This window comes from Fundulus heteroclitus, chromosome 18 (assembly GCF_011125445.2).
Source record: "Fundulus heteroclitus isolate FHET01 chromosome 18, MU-UCD_Fhet_4.1, whole genome shotgun sequence".
In the NCBI taxonomy this organism is placed as follows: Eukaryota; Metazoa; Chordata; class Actinopteri; order Cyprinodontiformes; family Fundulidae; genus Fundulus; species Fundulus heteroclitus.
The window spans coordinates 35,910,350-35,931,108 of record NC_046378.1 but is presented as its reverse complement, the minus strand read 5'-3'; the positions used below and the strand labels follow the sequence as shown (position 1 = coordinate 35,931,108).

General features: G+C 38.8%; 1 protein-coding gene across 1 annotated transcript; it reads left to right on the top strand.

Annotated features, from left to right (window-relative positions):
- Positions 1–1,473: 1,473 nt before the first annotated feature.
- On the top strand, positions 1,474–20,231 carry LOC105930221 (pannexin-1). The gene is made up of 8 exons (XM_012868320.3): positions 1,474–1,757; positions 4,810–5,009; positions 5,570–5,685; positions 10,341–10,528; positions 12,552–12,830; positions 14,843–15,065; positions 17,869–18,121; positions 18,898–20,231. Exons 2-8 carry the CDS (start codon positions 4,829–4,831, stop codon positions 18,978–18,980), a joined length of 1,323 nt encoding a protein of 440 aa, XP_012723774.2. The 5' UTR covers positions 1,474–1,757; positions 4,810–4,828; the 3' UTR covers positions 18,981–20,231.
- Positions 20,232–20,759: the final 528 nt, after the last annotated feature.

Below are 20,759 nucleotides of genomic sequence, written 5' to 3'. Positions count from 1 at the left end.
TTTCAGCTACAGCAAATACGAGACTGCTACTCTTTCCCAGATTTCTGCTCCTTCTCTCATGCAAATCTCGCTACCTTTCTTATATACGCAAATCTCGCGATAACTTTTCAACAAATAGTTTCAAAAGAAATAAAATACAATAATTTTACATAAACCTCAAAATTTGAACTAAACAACTTAAAATACATAATCTGAAATAAACATACATTTTTCCAAGAAATAAATCATTTCACTGTCACTTACAGTCGTTGTTGCTTCCTGTTATTAGAAAGTGTAAATTGTTAAAATCAAATGTTTTCAGGAACATTTTAATGGCAAATTTCGGAACCACATACAACAAGAAAAGAAAATTAAGCACTTACAGAAAAGGAGGCATAACAGAGTCACTTCAGTTCATCTGTATGCAGTGAAAACTGGATTCAGATAACGACAAATTTGACTGGGAATGGATTGTATTTTAAATTCTGAGAATATTTCTGAGAAAAAAAAGGTCTAATGAGCAAATGTTGACAGTGTGGTCAATTGATTTCTTTTCTAACTTAAATTCAGAAGTTGCACTTCAGCATCTACAAAGCAAGTTTTGAACACATTTGTAAAATGCTGGGTTGAATTTAGGCTTTGTATATTGTTGGAGCTTTTTTGGTCAATTTTTGTTAGACTTCAATCTTAACAACGCTTATTTTGTCATTGAAATTATGAAAACTAAAAACACAAGTCTTCCTCGTTCACTTTATTTTTTTCCTCAAAACGTCCATAGCACGCCCCCTTTTGATGTAACTTGTAATTGCGCAACTTTTTTGAGTTTTATTTCAGAAATCCACATTTTAAACTTCCGACCACAGTACAGTGATTTATTTCAACTTGACGCAGCTCCGAGAAGTTTCGGAGGACCAAAGAGGGCACCGCTAGAATGCCCAGAATTCATCGCGACCAACTAACGTCAACAACGAAATGGTTTTGGTTTTCTTTCCTCATTTCCACGCCAGACTGAGAGGCCCACGGATTTTCACAGATTTAATTGCTCATCCACACCCGTCATGTACGCATGGGCGGTGTTTAAAAGTTAGATTACTATTTATTTTCAAAGTTTAACTGTAAAGATACATTTTAGCGCGCTTCATGGGCAACCGCTCTACCTAAAACGATGCTACCTTTAGGGAGTGTAATAAATGTAAATACAAAAAAAGTTTTCACTATTTACCAGAAAAGCGTTCAAAGAGCTTTCGAAAGGTCCCTTCCTTTGCAGCTCTTACAGTTACTACGCTTTATATATAAGTATTATAATAAATAATGTATTTCTCCTCGAAATTGTTCAACACTACAACGTTTATGTTATGAATTATATCCCCCTATCTTTAAAGTTAACAATAATAATAATTACAAATGTTATGTATGTACACATTTTTTTTTTCATCTTACAGTGTTATTTGTTTAACGTGAATGACATAGTTTTTATTCTCGGTTTTACTCTCACTTTTCGCGTAGATCATAAATTACCGAGTTGCATTGAACGCAACGTGTTGAAAGAAAATCGATATTTTCGGTGTGTCCGTGAACGCAGCTCCTGTATAAGAATGGCGGACGGAGCGAGGGGAGTCTTACAGGAAGGAGGTTTCGAAAGTTGTTATTGTTCGTACATCTGAAGCGCCGCGGCGCTGCCACATTTTCAGTCCTGGAAAATCTTATTTTCTGAAGCGACCGACTTCTGTAAAACACTACAATGAAACTTTAGTCATTAAATTAGACGCACAGCGTGGGTAAGTTTCTTTTAATGTACCTTCTTTATTTTTTTTAGTACAGTTACATGAATACATTGCATTAGCAAGAACAGTTCCAACATCCAACTCAGGTCTTAATTTTTAAAACATTGTATTCACAACGGAGATTGTTTAAAATTTAAAAAAAAAATTCTTCAAATCTGATTATAAATAAAGCAATTACACGTAAACAAAGAAGCCTGTTGATGCTGCAGTCACGGGCTGTTTTCAGGCTAGACTCGTGTTTCACCACTTTAACCACATTATATTGCTCAACTGGAGAAGATCTATCTATCTATCTATCTATCTATCTATCTATCTATCTATCTATCTATCTATCTATCTATCTATCTATCTATCTATCTATCATGTGTAATAAAGATATAATAGAGGTGGCTAAGATGTTATTTATGTCATACATTTTTGAATTGGTTTCTAAATGTCTATCTAGTATTCATTTTAGGGGGAACTAAAAAAAAATACCACAGTTTCAACTTTAATACAAAAAGTTGAAGCAGAAATGTATATATTTCTTCTTTTTAAATGTGAAACGTATCAACTATTCCTGCCAAATAACGTAAAATGTCAAATGTTACTCTTGTACTAAGGGTAAGATTATTCATAAGTTTGTTCCTTTTGATTTTGTATCTAATCTTTAGATTTGTGTGTTTGAGGAAATTGGCTTGGCCCCTTAGTTTTCATGAAATTAACTCCTAATATTTCAAGGAACTAAAGGATTTAAATCCCAAATTTATGGGAACAGTTTAGGGATGCCCCCCATCAGTTGTAATATAACTTGTAAAAAAATATATATCAAGGTGCCTAAAGACGGATCAGTGAGTTTATTGTTCAAGAATATTGCTGTCTCTTTCCAAAGTCAAATTCAATCAGATTATGCAGGTTGGTCAGAAAGTTTCCTCTCTAAGGAAACCCAGTAGGTTGCATCACGTCTTGGCAAGCAGCATTCACTCACAGAGAAGAGACACAGAAAGCAAAGAAGCTCAACATTGACGGAGAAACAGCATTTAGTTCCTATGCGCCACTGATCTGGAACAAACTTCCAGAAAACTGTAAAAGTGCTGAAAGCCTGAGTTCCTTTAAATCCAGATTAAAAACACATTTATTTAGGATTGCCTTCGACTGTTCTAGTTAAACAGTTTTACTGAAACATCTTTAGTTCAACTTTTTTAATGTTCTATTTTGTTTCTATAATTCCTACTTGCTTTTATTCTGTTTTATTTTCCTATATTTGAATCATGCAAAGCACATTGTGTCTGTACTGAATTGTGCTATACAAATAAATTTGCTTTGCCTTGACCCAGGAGTACTTTCTATATTATATGGTAATAGAGGATGATCTGCCTCCCCTGGATGATGTCACAGCGAACAGAACGCCAGACCAGGTGTACCTTCTAAGAGGAAAAATGAACAAAAAGTTAAAAGTTGAAATAACAACAACCAATGCCAATTGGAGAGCAGTAGGAGAACTCAGCAGAGTGAGAAAAACAGACCCTGATGTCCTCCATCAGCCTAAGCCTATAGCAGCATAACTATAGAGGTAGCTCAGGGTAACATGAGCCACTCTAACTAGAAGCTTTGTCAAAAAGGAAAGTTTTAAGCTTAGTCTTAAAAGTAGACGGGGTGTCTGCCTCATGGACCAAAACTGGGAGTTGGTTCCACAGGAGAGGAGCCTGATAGCTAAAGGATCTGCCTCCCATTCTACTTTTAGAGACTAGGAAACACCAGCAGACCTGCAGTCTGAGAGCGAAGTGCTCTGTTAGGAACATACGGGGTAATCAGGGCTCTGATATATGATGGAGCTCATAGTAAGCGAAACCACTCTAACTAGAAGGTTTGTCAAAAAGAAAAGTTTTAAGCCTAGGTAAGCAGATGTTGCCTAGAACACCAGTGTCTGACCTCACAAATGTGCCTCTCACAAAAACGGTCAAAAAAATCCCACAATCAATCTCCTAAACCTTGTGGGAAGAAGAACTGAAGTGATTTCAGCCGCAAAGGGGGGTCCCATGTCATAACAAACTCAATTCAATTCAATTCAATTTTATTTATATAGCGCCAATTCATGAAACATGTCATCTCGAGGCACTTTACAAAGTCAAAATCTATCATATTATACAGATAACTCAGTGGACTAAGAAGAGGATGTCACTTACGTTTAGATGTGTTTGCAGTGACCCAATGCAGTATATTTGACAGTAAAATTTAGCTGCAGAAAACTCTGGTCCCTCCGGCGTTTCAAACCCTCTCAAGATGCCTTTTATTTTTGCACAGTTATGAGCAAACTTTGGGAATATTTGGGTGGAAAAAGAAGAAATATACCAACAGGCCTACCTGGAATTTATGGGATTAAATGCTCTTCTTCCACAATGTAAATATTGCTCAATATATGCATGAACTCTCAGTAAAAATAGCTGGGAATAAACAAAACTGCAGAATGTAAAACCAAAGACTGTGAGTGATTTTCAATGTTTTTTTGAAAAAACCTTACACAAGCACACTCTCACAAAGAAGTGCTTAGATTCAGGTGCTTACAGATTCACTTCTATACAGAAGACCTCTATTATTATTATTATTAACCTCTATTATTATATAGTTGTCACCTTATGCATTTTGTATTAAATAATATTGTATATTCTTCAGTGATGTTATCAAGGCGTTGGTTGTTTGTACCTGTAATAGTTGATCCGTTGGTTTTGCAGTTCTTTTTATCTCTCCTTGCAGGTGTAGAAGCAGACTCCAAGGATTCTATCTATCTATCTATCTATCTATCTATCTATCTATCTATCTATCTATCTATCTATCTATCTATCTATCTATCTATCTATCTATCTATCTATCTATCTATCTATCTATCTAGTGGTCTGTCATAAAATCTCAATAAAAACACATTGAAGTTGAGAAAAAAATGCTAATATTTTTCCACTTCCTGATTATCTAAGACGTTGCTTCAAAATATAATTAGAGAAACTGGCTTAACGGTAATTTAATCAGTGCCACCGTCTGGGTCATGACGAATCAGATGTTTTTTGTGCAGATAAGTGACGAGAGGAGAGATGGCCATCGCCCACGTGGCTACAGAGTACGTGTTCACCGACTTCCTGCTGAAGCAGCCAAACCAGGCTCCATACCGCAACATCCGAACGGAGCTGGCTGTGGACAAAATGGTGACCTACGTGTCCATTTTTGTGCCCCTCCTCTTCATCTCGCTGGCCTTCGCCCAGGAGGTCTCAGTCGGTGAGTCAGGCCAGCAGATCTGATCCAGGAAAAGTCAAGATCTTCTGCCTCTGATCCCGCAAAATGAAGCACGATCAGCTCATCTGGCTCTAAAATTGTGTTTTCTTAGATTCAGCTAAAGAAACAGGAACAAGTTGTGTCTTTGTGACCTGCCGTTTCTAACAAACAGCTAAAAGAAAATCCCATCTAAACTCTGTTAAATGTCGTCTGTTATGCGTAGACACGGCACCGGCTTGTTTCCTGAGTTTCTGCTGCCTGTTTATGCATAAATAATAGCCTAGGTGAGGGTTAAATAGCTAAAAAAAATAAACCAAACCACTCTTGTGAATAAGTTACTTAGCTTTAATTGTCTAATCTTGCTGTTGACGCTGATGAATGGCAGTGAAGTATAAGCAAATATGTGTAATAAGCAGGAATTCTGCAAATAAAAGTGGATTAAGAAATTTATGGGAATTACACATTGTTTCAGAGTAGATGTTTAAATATATTTAAGCCAAAGGAGTATAGGATAATAAATTATTCTACATTGTATTTCACCCTTTTTTCTATTTTTATTTCAGGTACTCAGATCAGTTGTTTTTCTCCCTCCAACTTCTCCTGGAAACAGGCCGGCTATGTGGACTCGTACTGCTGGGCAGCCGTTCACACACACACACTACCTCTGTGGCTGCACAAGGTACACACACACACACACACACACACACACACACACACACACACACACACACACACACACACACACACACATACAAATTAGTTGTTTAAAAAGTCTCCATCTAGTCCAGAGTGAGCCGCCATCGTCAGGCTCTTCTTCCGTCACGGTTTTATCACGCTGATGGTTTATCTAGAAATGCAGATGATATAAATCTCAGGGGGTTTAACATTTGTCACGCCAGAACCACAAACTTCAGCAGATTTTACTGCTTTTGTTTACGATTAGCCAACACAAGGGAGTGCGTAAATGAGAATCTGAAAAGTGTGGCATGTACCGCACTTAAAATCCTTAAATCTTCTCAAAAATTCATGACGCGGCCTTAAATATGATCACTGTTGTGCTTACTGACTGATTTTTATGTGGTACAATGCACTCATAATTCTGTTAAAATGTGTAAATACGACTTTGGTTAGCAACAAAGCCGCTCCGCTTAATGGATGTTCGGAGCATTATGGTACACTGTGTCACTACCTGATAGGACCCCTGAGCTGTCTACCAGACTGCCTGACTGTAATGTCTAAACTAGAAGTGCAAGGAAAAATCAGTGGATCATTAGCTATACCTAAAACTAATACATTTGTGGTGATTTAATGAATTTAGCGTTAATCAATAAGAAAACAAAAGCATAAATTGTCGTCTCGATCATTGTGTAGGGAGGCGGTCAATATTGCCCGACATCACATCCTGTGACGTAATGTCACGGTAAGGCACTGCGCTCTACAACAACGATTATTTCGGATTTTCAGTGGACTTCACCGTTGAAATCCGCGAGAGCTAATGTTGAAGCAACAATGTCCACGTAGATGGCCGTTGGATGTAACAATACATCGGGTAAAAGTGGAAAAAACAGTTTTTTCACCTTTCCGATTCATGATCCACTGGCTCGTTTTTTAGATTGCCAACTTGCCATCGAACTTCTGGCCAGAGAGCAAAAACGTCGTCTGTAGCCAACATTTCGAAGAAGAATGTCTTCAAGATGAAATGAGAGCGAGACTTTTCAGCAGGTTTTTCTTTTTTATAATGTAGAATTTGCCGTAACATTTGTTTACCGACCAGAGCGGCGGAGTGATACAACACACTTAAAAACAATGCTCACTGTTGCCAAGCCCACTTATTTTATGTGACTTTGGTCTCATTTTTTCTAAAGTCGCTTGTAAATTTTATGAGTTGTGGGGTTGCAGTTTTTTTGGGCTTGTTTCTGAAAGTGAAGTCGCTTGTTTGGGCTCTAAACTAAGTGGTGCTGAAATATCCCTCCACATCATAACGCACTGCAGCTCATCCTGACAGGAGCAGAGTAAACTCAGAAGGAGCCGCTCTGAACGTATTTTATGCAGTTTACGGCTGCAATAACTGATGATAACTGCTGAAAGTAGATTAGGCGGTGCAGATCACCATTTTGAGCAGAGATTGGTTCTAAAGATGAGTTTCATACGCATCTTATAACATTGTAGAACCCAACCTATAAACCGTACTTTAATGTTTATTTGTTGTCTTTTTATATCTCTATAATGTTACATTAGTATTACTTTAAATGCTTAATACTATGTCTATTCTTGTTTAAGAGGTTAAAAACATTTCCCCAAATTGGAATCGATAAGAGAATCTATTCGGAATCGAATCGTTTCACAGAATCAATAAGGGAATCGGAATCGTGAAAATCTTATCAATTTCCAACCTTATCAGTACAAGCTGTGAAAATGCATAGAGCATAGCACAGCTGCATACATACAAAAATATGTCCGTCCAGGAAATGAGAGCATTAATCAGAGAAGCGGTAAGATGAAGCCGTTTTCATTCAACATGGAAGACAAGCGTATAGTGGCGGTCTGCGGTTGGACTGAGTTGTATGACTCAACCAAATATTACCACCGAGACACGTTCGAAAAGGAGCGAGCCTGGAGAAGAGTGAGCGAGGAGGCTGGAGTGGCCGTTAAGTGAAAGCGTCACTAGACGGCCCCATTTTACTGCTCTAATCCTGGCTTGTTTCCCGCTGTGCGAATGGCCGGCGATGACGTCAGGCGAGCGACAGCAAGCAAACGTAGCGACCTTGTCGCGCCAATGTGAACGCACCTTCAAAGTGATGTTCATAGCTGTTCTCCATGTAATCTGAGCTTGAGCTGTTCCACACAGCACTGACTCAGGGTGGCTGAAAACAAATAGACATGCCACTTTCTAGATTACTTGTAAATAATAAAAATATAAGAAAAAAATGTTTTCTTTTTATTTAAATTAACCGTTGTGCTCGTTGATATGCGTATTAAAAATAAAAGCCGTTAAGGTCTGTGGTTGTAATATGACAAAAACGCAAAAAGCTTCAAGGCCTATGAATATAGGCAGATACTTTTAAACAACACAAACCCTACTAGCAAGTTGTATAATCCTTCCAAAGGTTTAATACCTAAGAGCAGTGAAGTCACGCACCGACAGCTTTTGTTGCATGAATTTAAAGGCGTGGGGGAAACGTTTAATAACACGTTTTAAGCTTAGGGGCGTGTTTGTCTGTTCACATTCCTACTTATGAGTTTGGCTCTTCTTACTGGCAGCATAAAGTCATCAGGATCGTATATTTCTATTAATACAACAAGAGAGCTCGGGTTGAACATTTGGGTATTTTGTAACAATTTTAGTTCAAAACAAAATTTAAATAATCTTTTTTTTTCATTTCCATTTTACTCGTCCTCTAAACATTTTTTAAATCGGTTCATACTTGAATTATTTTCATCTTACAGCTTTGGATTTGAAGTCCAGCATTTTATAAAAGGAAACATCGTTTATTTCCACAGGCACACATAACTTCTTAAAGGAGAAGTCCGGTCAAAATCAGAATTCAAACTGCTGAAAGAACTTAAGTTATAAAATTATTACATACTGTTCAATAAATGATAAGCATTTTTAATTAAGAGTAATTTTCATTTGAATATCCTTTAGTGTAGGCAGCCATCTTGGTGAAGAACAGTACTGTCTCCTCCCAGTTTGTGACGTCAGGTTGTGGTATCGGCTGTCGAGGAAGTCCCAATGCCCTATCTGTCCCCTTGTAAATAAATACCCGTTTTCATGGAAATATTTTTTTTAACCTCTTAAACAAAGATAGACATGGTATTAAGCATTTAAATTTAAAGTAATACTCATTTTACATTTTAGAGACAAAAAGACAACAAATAAGCATTAAAGTACGGTTTATAGTCAGTCAATAGTAAGGAGTAGGAAAAGGTGCATATAACTGATGCACCTTTTCCTACTACTGACTATTGACTGACTGTTGAGCCGGTGTGACAAGTGAATTTCTCCAATGTGAGATCAATAAAGACTATCTTATCTTATGAGATGGGTTCTACAATGTTATGAGTATAAAACTTATCTTTAGAACTAATCTCTGCTCAAAATGGTGATCTGCACTGCCTAATCTACTTTCAGCAGTTATCATCAGTTATTGCAACCATAAACTGCAGAAAATACAGTCAGAGCGGCTCCTTCTGAGTTTACTCTGCTCCTGTCAGGATGAGCTGCAGTGTGTTATGAGGCGGAGGGATATTTCAACGTCACTTAGTTTAGAGCCCAAACAATCGACTTCACTTTCAGAAACAAGCCACAAAAAAAACTGCAACCCGCAACTCAGGAAATTTACAAGCGACTTTAGAGAAAATAAGACCAAAGTTGCATAAAATAAGTGGGCTTCGCAACAGTGAGCATTCTTTATAAGTGTGTCATATCACTCTGCCCCTCTGGTCAGTAAACAAATGTCCCGGCAAATTCTACATCATAAAAAAGAAAAAACCTTCAGAAAAGTCTCGCTCTCATGTCATCTTGAAGACATTCTTCTTTGAAATGCTGGCTACAGATGACGTGTTTTCTCTCTGGCCAGAAGTTTGATGGCAAATCCTCCCTCTTCAAATTGGTAATCCAAAAGAACCGGTGGTGGATGATGAATCGGAAAGGTGAAAAATAATGTTTTTTCCACTTTTACCCGATGTATTGAAACATCAAGCTGCCATGCACGTGGACATTGTTGCTTCAACATTAGCTCTCGTGAATTTCAGTGGTAAAGTCCGCTGGAAATCCGAAATAATTGTTGTTGATCGCAGCTGTGTACAACAGCTCCTATTGAATTAGCTTGTAGAGCGCAGTGCCTTACCGCGACATTACGTCACAGGATGTGATGTCAAGTGGCCATTATTGCCCATATTTGGGCAATAATGGCTGCCTCCAGACACAGTGATTGAGACGACAATTTATGCTTTTATTTTCTTATTGATTGACGCTAAATTTATTAAATCACCACGAACGTATTAGTTTTAGGATATAGCTAATGATCCACTGATTTTTCCTTGTTGACTGGACTTCCCCTTTAAAAAAAGTCAAAAAGCTGTTTTCCGTTAATGGAAATTAGACCTTAAACATCCCAGACAAAATCTGTTTCTGTACCTTTTTGCAAATGCAATCGTTGGTAGTCTAGTTACCTCTTTGGGTAATTTTCCATGACTTCCAACATCAGGTTTGGGTGATTTGTGAGCCGGAAAGTCAATGTTAGTGCGTGACTGAAGTCAGTCTGCAGGATTTCATTTAGAATCTGGACATCTTTGCATAGATAAAAACACTTACTCTTCATTTCTGCTCAGTTCTTCCCCTACATCCTGCTGCTGGTGGCGGTGCTGATGTCCTGCCCCGCCCTGTTCTGGAGAGTTTCAGCAGCGCCTCTCCTGATGTCGGACCTCACCTTCATCATGGAGGAGTTGGATCGCTGCTACAACCGTGCCGTCACTCTGGCCAAGCGGTTGGGGTCCTCCGTGTCGCTCACCTCAGACAGGTACATTCACCTTCGGAGGTGCATTTGAGTCTGTGCTCTGTGTCATTGCTCACATATTTACGACTGCATTTATGACAAAAATTGTTTTCGGCCTTGCTCAGACTACAAAACATCTTGGCGGCATACACTGAGATTTTTTTTTTTTATAGTTTAAAGCCGTGGCAACACGAAAAAGTACAATCATTTAAGGATTAACCATTGGCACTTAATAAATAGGATCATGTGATAAACTACAGCAGTTAATTGTTAAATGAAACCAAGAAGCAGATAAAAGTAAGAGTATCAGCTAAAAGTTTTGCTAACTGAAGCATTTGGACACATGCAGGTGTGTGCTAACGCAATACCAGGATGGAAAGAAATAAACAATAACTTTAGAGAAGTTTTATGAGGTAATTTCTAAACAATTCAAAGACGTATCGTTCTACAGAGGGAAAGGATACATTCAAAAATGTCTTTTGGGTACAGGCTCTTCAGCCAAAGCAGAAATACGTCAGCGGTCACCATGATAAGTCCTGCAATAAGGCACTGAGTAGAAAAGGAGCCTGTATGCTTCCTATCTTAGCTCCTTTAGCATAGGAACCTTGGCAGGTCCCTTTCCAGTGCGAAGGAGCTATTAGGGATCCCACAATCCTTTGCGTGACATGACGTATAAGCACCGCCCACTTCACGGAAATCAACGGAAATGTCTGGAGAGAAGAGAACGCCCACTTTGTGGTTCATTTTTAGAAGGATCTTAAACCTGAATTTGACTCACGTCATCCGTGTTTCTGTCAAGTAATGACGTCGGAGTTAAAGGCTGTCTGAATTCGGCACAGCAGTCCGAACCTTCTTTCCTCCCCACAATAGTTCTTACTGTTGACCCCATGAAATGTCAAGGAACAGGAGTTAGGAGCTGTAATTAGAACATTTTGGATGCAGCCACAGATCATTCTCCGGTAGGAAACATTTAAGACGGCTGCCAATAGGGCTGGACGATATATAGAAAAAAAGCATATTGATAAAATAGAAATCATATTGATAATTATCAACAAATTGAAAACATATATTTTAAGTCCAGCTCAGGCCATTTTATGCTGTTGCTTAGCAACCTATCTTTAGATACAGAGTACACAAACACTGAATTCAACCCTTTATATACGTCTATTGATCGATATTTATTGTTATTTAATTATCGTCCTAGCTGCCAATATTCCTGGTTCTGGAGGAAATGCACAAGACAAATTACAAAAAAAAAATTAGAGCTCCATCTCAGACTCTACAAGCCAAGGTTTGTAGCGTAAACTTCACAACAGGCCAAAGTGGAGATATTTGACCACGATGCACTACACCATCTTTGGAGAAAACCAAATCAGCACAAATGCCTCATTCAAACTTTGAAGCACGGTGGTGGAAGGCTGATGATTTATGCTTCTTTTTTTTTTTCCTTTTTAGACACATGGCAACTGGAACCTTGCAGCCATGAACTCTTCTGTGTACCGCCGTTTTCTAATGTCAAATGTTGAACCTGGCTGCTAACTTTCACTGCAGTAAACTTTGACAGAGACAATCTGGGGTGCGATAGACAGGAGAAGTGGTTCTGTTAGAGAAAGAAAACAAGCCCAAATAAGCGACAGCGCATTAAAAAACAAGCCCAAAAACCGCGACTCACGAAATACTCTTCTGCAGATTTTAGAAAAATGAGAGCCCAGAGACACCTATAAGCTTAGTGTTGGCTGCACTGCTTCTATTACACATCCACAATGTGCAGCAGAGATGTCCGTAAATTTCAGTAAATCTCAGGCTTTAGTTATCCCGTTTGAATTTGCCACATAAAAAGCTGACGTAGGGGGGCAGTTTCCCATGGAAAAATAATCCTATGCGAATAGGGCTTTACTCTGTTTATACTGCAGATCATGATTTAAATTAATGATCGACATGTTTTAACAGTGATTATATGTCCAGGTTTTTTTTTTAATCCCATTAACACATGAAAAAACAGTTTCCTATGAATGAAGTTACCGTTTCTTTCTCCCTCTGTGCCCAGCGACCCCACCGAGGGCTGCTTCAACTACCCGCTGGTGGAGAAGTTCCTGATGACCAAGCGACGCTCACGGGTGCTGCTGTCCTACTACCTGCTGTGTCGCGGCCTCACCCTGGTCACCCTGCTCTGTGCCTGCCTCTACCTGGGTTACTACCTCGGCCTGGCCTCCATCACCGACGAGTTCGGCTGCCCGCTGCGTGTCGGCCTGCTGGTCAACGACACCAGCATCCCGGAGAAGGTTCAGTGTAAACTCATCGCCGTAGGCGTCTTCTCTCTGCTCAGGTAATTATTATTATTTTTTTTTTTTTATGTGCATCTGCAGATCTACTGATGCTTCTATATTGTTGTTTAGGCATGAACACCTGCGGTATTTGCACTATTGGAAATTTGACTGAAGGGAAATGGAGTTTAAAGTGAATATAAAATAGGGCCAAAAACTGCCTGTAGTCTCGTCATTATAATGCTACATGATTAATGTGCAGCTTTAACAGAAAAAAACAAGATGATTCAGGGTGTAATATATTGCTTTCTGCACAAAATGGTTTAAATCCACTGATGCATGCAGACATCTTTGACTGCTGATGTGGAGAAAAAGATAACCGCTCCAGAAATCAGTGAGTAAGGAATGCGGCCCTCACTTTTGATCTTATCAATTTTTAAGGTATTCGGTTTCAATTGTCAATGATTTAAGCTTGATAACAATAAAAGATCAATGGTGAAAATATGGTGTAAAGTCATATTTGGGCGAATCTAGAAACAAATAACATGAATAGAGCTGCCCGGAGAGGAGTGAAATAGTCAGAAGCAACTTCCAGATTAATGTCAGCAGTTAAAGGAGAAGTCCGGTCAAAGTCAGAATTCAAACTGCCGAAAGTGATTTTAATTATAAAATTATTACATACTTTTAAATAAATGGTAATTTTTTAAATTAAGAGTAATTTTCATTTGAATGTCCTTTAGTGTAGGCAGCCATCTTGGTGAAGAACAGTACTGCCTCCTCCCAGTTTGTGACGTCAGGTTGCGGTATTGGCTGTAGAGCAAGTCCCAATGCCCTATCTGTCCCCTTGTAAATAAATACCCGTTTTAATGCCAAAATATTGTTTTTTGCCTCTTAAACAAAGATAGACATGGTATTAAGCATTTAAATTTAAAGTAATACTAATTTTACATTTTAGAGACAAAAAGACAACAAATAAGTATTAAATTACGGTTTATAGGTTGGGTTCTGCAATGTTATAAGATGAGTATAAAACTCATCTTTAGAAACAATCGCTGCTCAAAATGGTGATCTGCACCGCGTAATCTACTTTCAGCAGTTATCATCAGTTATTGCAACCGTAAACTGCAGAAAATACAGGCAGAGCGGCTCTTTCTGAGTTTACTCTGCTCCTGTCAGGATGAGCTGCAGCACGTTATGAGGCGGAGGGATATTTCAGCGTCACTTAGTTTAGAGCCCAAACAATCGACTTCACTTTCAGAAACAAGCCCAAAAAAAACTGCAACCCGCAACTCAGGAAATTTACAAACATCTTTAGTAAAAAGAAGACCAAAGTTGCATTAAATAAGTGGGCTTCACAACAGTGAGCATACTTTCTAAGTGTGTCATATCACACCCCTATGTTAACCCTATGGTTGGGTTAACAAATGTCCCCGCAAATTCTACATTATAAAAATGAAAAACCTACTGAAAAGTCTTGCTCTCATGTCATCTTGAAGACATTCTTCTTTGAAATGTTGGCTACAGACGACATGTTTTCTCTCTGGCCAGAAGTTCGATGGCAAGTTGGTAATCCAACAAAAGAACCGGTGGTGGATCATGAATTGGAAAGATGAAAAAAACTAATGTTGTTTCCACTTTCACCCGATATATTGGAACATCCAACTGCCATGCATGTGGGCATTGTTGCATTAACAATAGCTCTCGTGAATTTCAGTGGTGAAGTCCTCTGGAAATCCGAAATAATTGTTGTTGATCGCAGCTGTGTACAACAGCTCCTATTGAATTAGCTTGTAGAACGCAGTGCCTTACTGCGACATTACGTCACAGGATGTGATGTCAGGTGGCCAATATTTCCCATATTTGGGCAATAATGGCTGCCTCCAGACACAGTGATCGAGACGACAATTTATGCTTTTATTTTCTTATTGATTAACGCTAAATTCATTAAATCACCACGAACGTTTTAGGTATAGCTAATGATCCCCTGATTTTTCCTTGTTAACCGGACTTCTCCTTTAAGGTACGACTTACACCTCAAAGAGTTTGCAGCCTCTCTGTTTATTTCTCTGTCCAGTGCTGTCAACTTGGCCATCTTCATCGCGCTGATGCCGGTGGTGATCTACGCCAGCGTCCGGCCCCTCTTCTGCCAGAAATATGCCCGTTTCCTGGAAACCTACCAGTCGCTTCCCACTGTGAGCGTCCTGCCCTCCCCTGACGGCCAATGGGACGACCTGTCTCTGGTTCTGCTCTACGTGGAGGAGAATATCAGCGAGCTCAAGTCGTACAAGTACATGAAGGTGTGTTTACTTCCTGCTGCTACACGCTACACATGTCGGTAAATCTTTCAGAGTTTGATTTTGGTGGGATATTCACTGGCTTCATGTTCCCTCTAAGCTCCTTGCAGCCTTAAATTCTGACATAATCCTTGGATCAGAACATTTCATCATAAAACTGTCTGTTCCAGAATAAAAGTGCAAAGACAGAGAACATCACTTTATAATACTGTTTATCTGAATTAACACTATATTTCAATCAATAAATCCTCTCTACTGGGCTACTTAAACTTAAAGGCATACTATGCAACATTTTTCAGTTAATTAATGTGTTCCATACCGTTTTGGATGATTAAATGAGTCATTTCAGGTCGAACAAAGGTTTTCTCGGTCGCCCTGGGGGTCTGTGGGGGAAATACCGCACTTGCAATAGCAAGAGCCCTCGGCCCGCACACACAGAAGTCTTGCTTTACGGCGAGAACTCCATGTGTTTTTGCCCTGCCATTCACTGTATGCACGCGCGAAAGCAACAACAAAGAACCGCGTGTTAACGTCAAATAAACATGCAAGCATATCGAGTATTATTATTATTATTATTTTTATTTATTTTTTATGTTGGCGAGACGCTACCGCGGCGGCCGCGGCGAGGCGGTCGCGGCTTGGCGAGGCGGTGCCGGTAGCGTCTCGCCAACATAAAAAAAATAAAAATAATAATAATAATAAAACTGGCGAGGCGGCGGCGGCCAAGATAGCGCTGCGGGAAGCTTGATGTTCATACCTTCACTGTGTTAGTCATTGTTTGTACTGCCGCTTTTTCCACTTTTCGTTGCGTTCGCCTTCTGCTAAGCTCAAAACAACCAAAGTGCCTGGCTTGACGGAGAAACCAGAACAGCTGAGCATCTTTACGACAGTGCACTTTTACTGGGGAGCCTCGCTGGAAAATCAACCCCGGTTGCATAGTATACCTTTAACTAAACTACTAAGCAAAATGAAGATAAAAGAAACTAAGCTAAGGAACTATTTACATGCAAAGGTAAACACCGTTCACTGCAGATCTGATTCAAAAAGCATGGAACGGAGTTAAATTAGCTTGACTAATTTAGAAAAACATTTGGCATGTGTTTCAATCCATTCACAATGCGAATTCTGAGTTAAACAAAACATTATTTTATGAAATAATATTTTGTTTTAGTTAAAGAACCAAAGAATGTGAATTGAGGTTCAATTAGCTTGACTAATTCAGAACAGCATTTGACATGTGTTTCAACCCATTCACAATGCAAATCCCAAGTTACACAAAACATTATTTGAGAAAATAACAATTTAAACACTGATTTGCTCAGTAAAATTATTACTTTAGGAGCGCTTGAATTTATCAATGCAATGATACCTCCGGGAGCTAGGGGGCGCAGTGGCACGTAGACGCTAAAATCGGTTACTCTTAAAGTTACCAAAGCGCCTTTAAATCAACATTAATATTCTATATTAATGCGGGAATAGGGCTCATAGCACTATCGAATGATGGCAGAGCAGAACAAACAAGCTTTATGCTTGGACCGGGCTTTTGTAGAAGAACCGGAAATTACCAGAAGCTAATAGCATTTTGGCTAGCGGACTTTTGGCGCTAACAAATAAGAGCTTCGGTTTTATTTTAGTCATAATGAGTGGGCCGGATAACGTAAACAATAATGTCCCATCAATGTCCCATAAGACGGCTGCTCTGTGCACTTTGTGGGCTTTTGGGGCCTTGAGGCCCGCATAGTGCTAGCTGTTCTGAAGCCAGCCTGTCTCCTCCTTTGACCCCGGCAGGAAGAAAAAGTAGCTTTGTCCTGGAGTGCTCCAGGAAGGAGTGGTCTGAGGGAAGTCTGGTCAGAAGTGAGCTTGGTCAGAAGAAGGTCTGTTCTTTTATCTGTGGGGGTGGTTTACAGAAGACACCCTGCTTTGTGCATGTGAGGGTCCCAATTCAATTCAATTCAATTCAATTTTATTTATATAGCGCCAAATCATGAAACATGTCATCTCAAGGCACTTTACAAAGTCAAGTTCAATCATATTATACAATCCAATCCAATCTGATTTTATTTTCTCATCATGGCTCAATGGCACTACAGCGGGTTATAAACCCTCATGGCCGGTAAGCATCTCGGTATCCGCCTGGCAGAACTTTAGAGCGATGCTGCGACGAGGGATGTTGGGTCTGTCTGCTGCCTTTACAGCCTGACCTCAGATAAGCAGATGGACGAGCCCCAGATGTAAATCTGACGTTATTTTGTCTCTTAGCTGCTGTTTTGTGGATCGATAAGAATTTCTGTGTTGGAGTAACTTTGACAGCGTCATCTTTAGGGCTGGGTATAATATAGGATGAGGCGATTCGATATGATTCTCGATACATAGCTCAGCTTGATTTGACTCCAATATCGATATTTATTACTTTCAAATAATGCTCAAAGTCATTCAATCAACAAATGCAGCCAAATATTCTATTTATGTTCAGTTTATTGAACACTGATATATTAACAGGAAAATAAAGTGCATTTGGTTCAATGCATTTAACGTATCACAGAAACCTAAAATGTGCCCAAATGTCTGATTTTTAGGGACGAAGGCGCTTCTAAAATCCTGTCGGCCATTCCGCAAATTCATCTCACTTGCAATTCCTCACTGTGAACAGTGATGGTGCGCTGTAATAACGCCCCCTAGTGGCTGGGAGGTATATCGATATTGAAAGCCATAATATCGATAAAGGAATCAATATTATTCTTTGTATCGATTTTTCTGCACAGCGCTAGTCATCTTTAGGTTGAAGTTGTGCGTTTTCTCCCTGCAGGTGTTGGAGATGTTGAGGAAGCGCGGCGAATGTTCTGGAGAAAACTTTGACACGGTGGGGCTGCTTCAGACCCTCTGCCTGGTGAAGATGGACACCGTGGACGCACACAGAACCATTGCTGCTAAGGCCAAACCGGATGAAGTGAAAACCAGTCCTGCAGAGGCAGCAGCCGACGACGGAGCAGCTCAGAACAACGTCCGCCGTCCGAATTCTGCGTCTGGAAACAACAGCAAGATGGAAACGGAGATGCAAGGTGAGTAGAGTCTTTGCTGGATAAACTGGGTTCCTGCAGCGTCCAGAAAACTCTGGAAAAGTATAAAACAGATCAAAGTTGTGCATTTCACCAAACTGGACCTCCTGCCTGAGTAAAAATGATCTGCTTTGCTTTATTGTTCTGGTTTTATCTTGTTAGTTCATCTTGCAGCTGTGCTCACAAAACTTCATGTTTAGATTAGCACACCTGAGCCTTTAATCGGGTATTTTCAGGGTTTAAAATGTGTTTTAATACTTCTGTAAACTGCTTAAGCTGCCTAGTAGTAAATAAATAGTAGATTTCACTACTTTTCTAGATTAGATCTAGATCTAATATTTAGGAAATTGTTTAGCTGCTTTAAGGCTGCTGCTGTTTTTTTAATAATTTTTATTTAAGCTTTATACATTTATTCTCCCATAGACTGCTGTTTTGGTTTTGCAAAGAATTGCTGTAAAAGAAAGATATGTTTTTTTAAAGGCTTTTATATTTAACATTTTATGCTATTTATAGCAAATAACTGCTATATTGTGATGCAAAATGGAAATGCACTGTTGATTAACATGTTATCAACAAATCCAAGAGCTGGAAGATTAGCACAAGTGCTTAGATCTGTAAAGAACTTGTTCTAAAACGTCACAGATCAGAGAAGTGTTCATGCACGTGTAGAAAGATAAAGTTATAAAAAAATGTTGAATGACAAAGAAATGCTGGCAGGTTGCAGTAGAGAGGAATATGAATCTTCCTAATTGAATTTTGTGTTTAATTTTTTATTTTAGAGCTCAGTCCACTGCTGCCAGGACTCGATGAGACAGGCAGTAAAACCGGAGAGGGCGGGACTCTTCGTCAGCGAGTGATGTGATTGGCTGGATTGGACTGGAGCCCCCCAATAATGATGGAGTCGTAAAGATGCTCTATAGCTTTGTGCTCAACATGGAGATGACTTTTTTTTTTCCTCTTGTGGGAGAAATAACCTGAAACTGATGCCAAAAGACCAAAACCAGTGTTGGTTTTGCATTTCAGGATTTTACTAAATTTATTTTCTTAAACTGTTGATTGTATTTCAGATATGATTGTTATAAACACTGGAAAAAAACTGAATATACCCCAAGCTGCCATCAGAGGTCTGCAGTGACAGAAGAGCTGAAGAATATGGCTTGAAATCAGATCATCTCAGTCTGAGTTTACATGTTGATCTCTGACAGTTTACAGACTCTTTTAGTGAGGACAGCTGCTGGGCCTGAATACGATCGTTATTTAGACTTTAGCTGATTGTTTGAATCTGTGCTGCAGATTTAATTTTTCATTTCTGAAGAAATCAGAAAGGGCTCCAGCTGCATCTCTAAAGCCTGTGACAGATGTTTCTGAAGATGGGAAAACCTTAGAGGAGAAAAATATTGTTTTCAGGAACTGAATGTGTGATCAGCTTTTTGGATTCTCTGTGAAATGGTACAGAAAAAAACATGTTGTGTTTTTTGTTTGCATCGTTTGTTTGGGAGCGTTTAGTTGTTATTGGATGGTCGACAATATTTCAGGATGTTTTTTTTTTATGTTATAAAATGGGAATTGCACAATGTGATTTGTTGTTTACTCCATGATTTTGTTTCACCAGGTTTTAATCTGTCTAAGCTGATTTTCCTGCTGACATGGATCGTTTTCTCTAATTCAGACCCTCTTTTTGCTATTTTAGAGGTACAGATGCGTGAAGCTTGTTTAAAAAAACGTACGAGATGTTCATCAGAGTTAGTTTTAAAAAAAAACTTAACTCACCAAAACATGTGCAAAAAGTGTGGAGTTTGGTACTTTGAGCTTTAATGGTTTAATACGTTGTTTGTGATTCTCAGGAACAGAAACATCTGCTGCTTCAGATGATTTTACTTTACTGTTTTTACTCCCTGTGCCTGAACTCGACATGTGTTCATTAAATGTCTGTAAGATCCTCTCGCTGTTGGCTCTTCTTGATGTGGATGGTAATAAATATTGTTCTAATGATGATGATGTTGACTGTTTTTCGTATGATGAGCAGTTGTAACTTTTTGTAGCATTAAAGGCAAAATGTAATGTTTGGTGATTTTGTTTTCCTGTAATGAGTAAAAGAATATTGCTATTCTTACAACTGAATTAGTATCTATTTGTTTTTTTCCCATTAAGCTTCAGGTTTGAATTAAAATTTATAGAAGTGTGAATTAATGAGCATTCATTATCTGCTCTCAAATCACCTCTCGACAACATAGCGGTCAGACTGGAGGTTGGATATCTGGGGATTTGGGTAATACAATTTGCAAACAGCAGTGTCAAACTAAATATTGAAAACAACAATAAATGTAAATAAATTATTAACAGCTGATTAACAGCTCACTAACACAGCAACTTTATCAAGATTATATACCCACATACTCTCCTTACCCAGACTCTAAAATATTATTAAGGAAATTAACAAATTATCTTTATCTGGAGAAATAAACATGAATATATCAAAAAAGGAGATGCAGTAAAAAAATATGAGGGAGGAATTTAAGCAATACATTTTAAAATAATGTTTTAAAACTTAATGGTTTACAATATTTGGTTTGCTCTGCCCTCTCTGGTATTTGATAAAGTGGGAGGTATTTCTAAGTTACCTTGGTGAGTTATCTGCCCT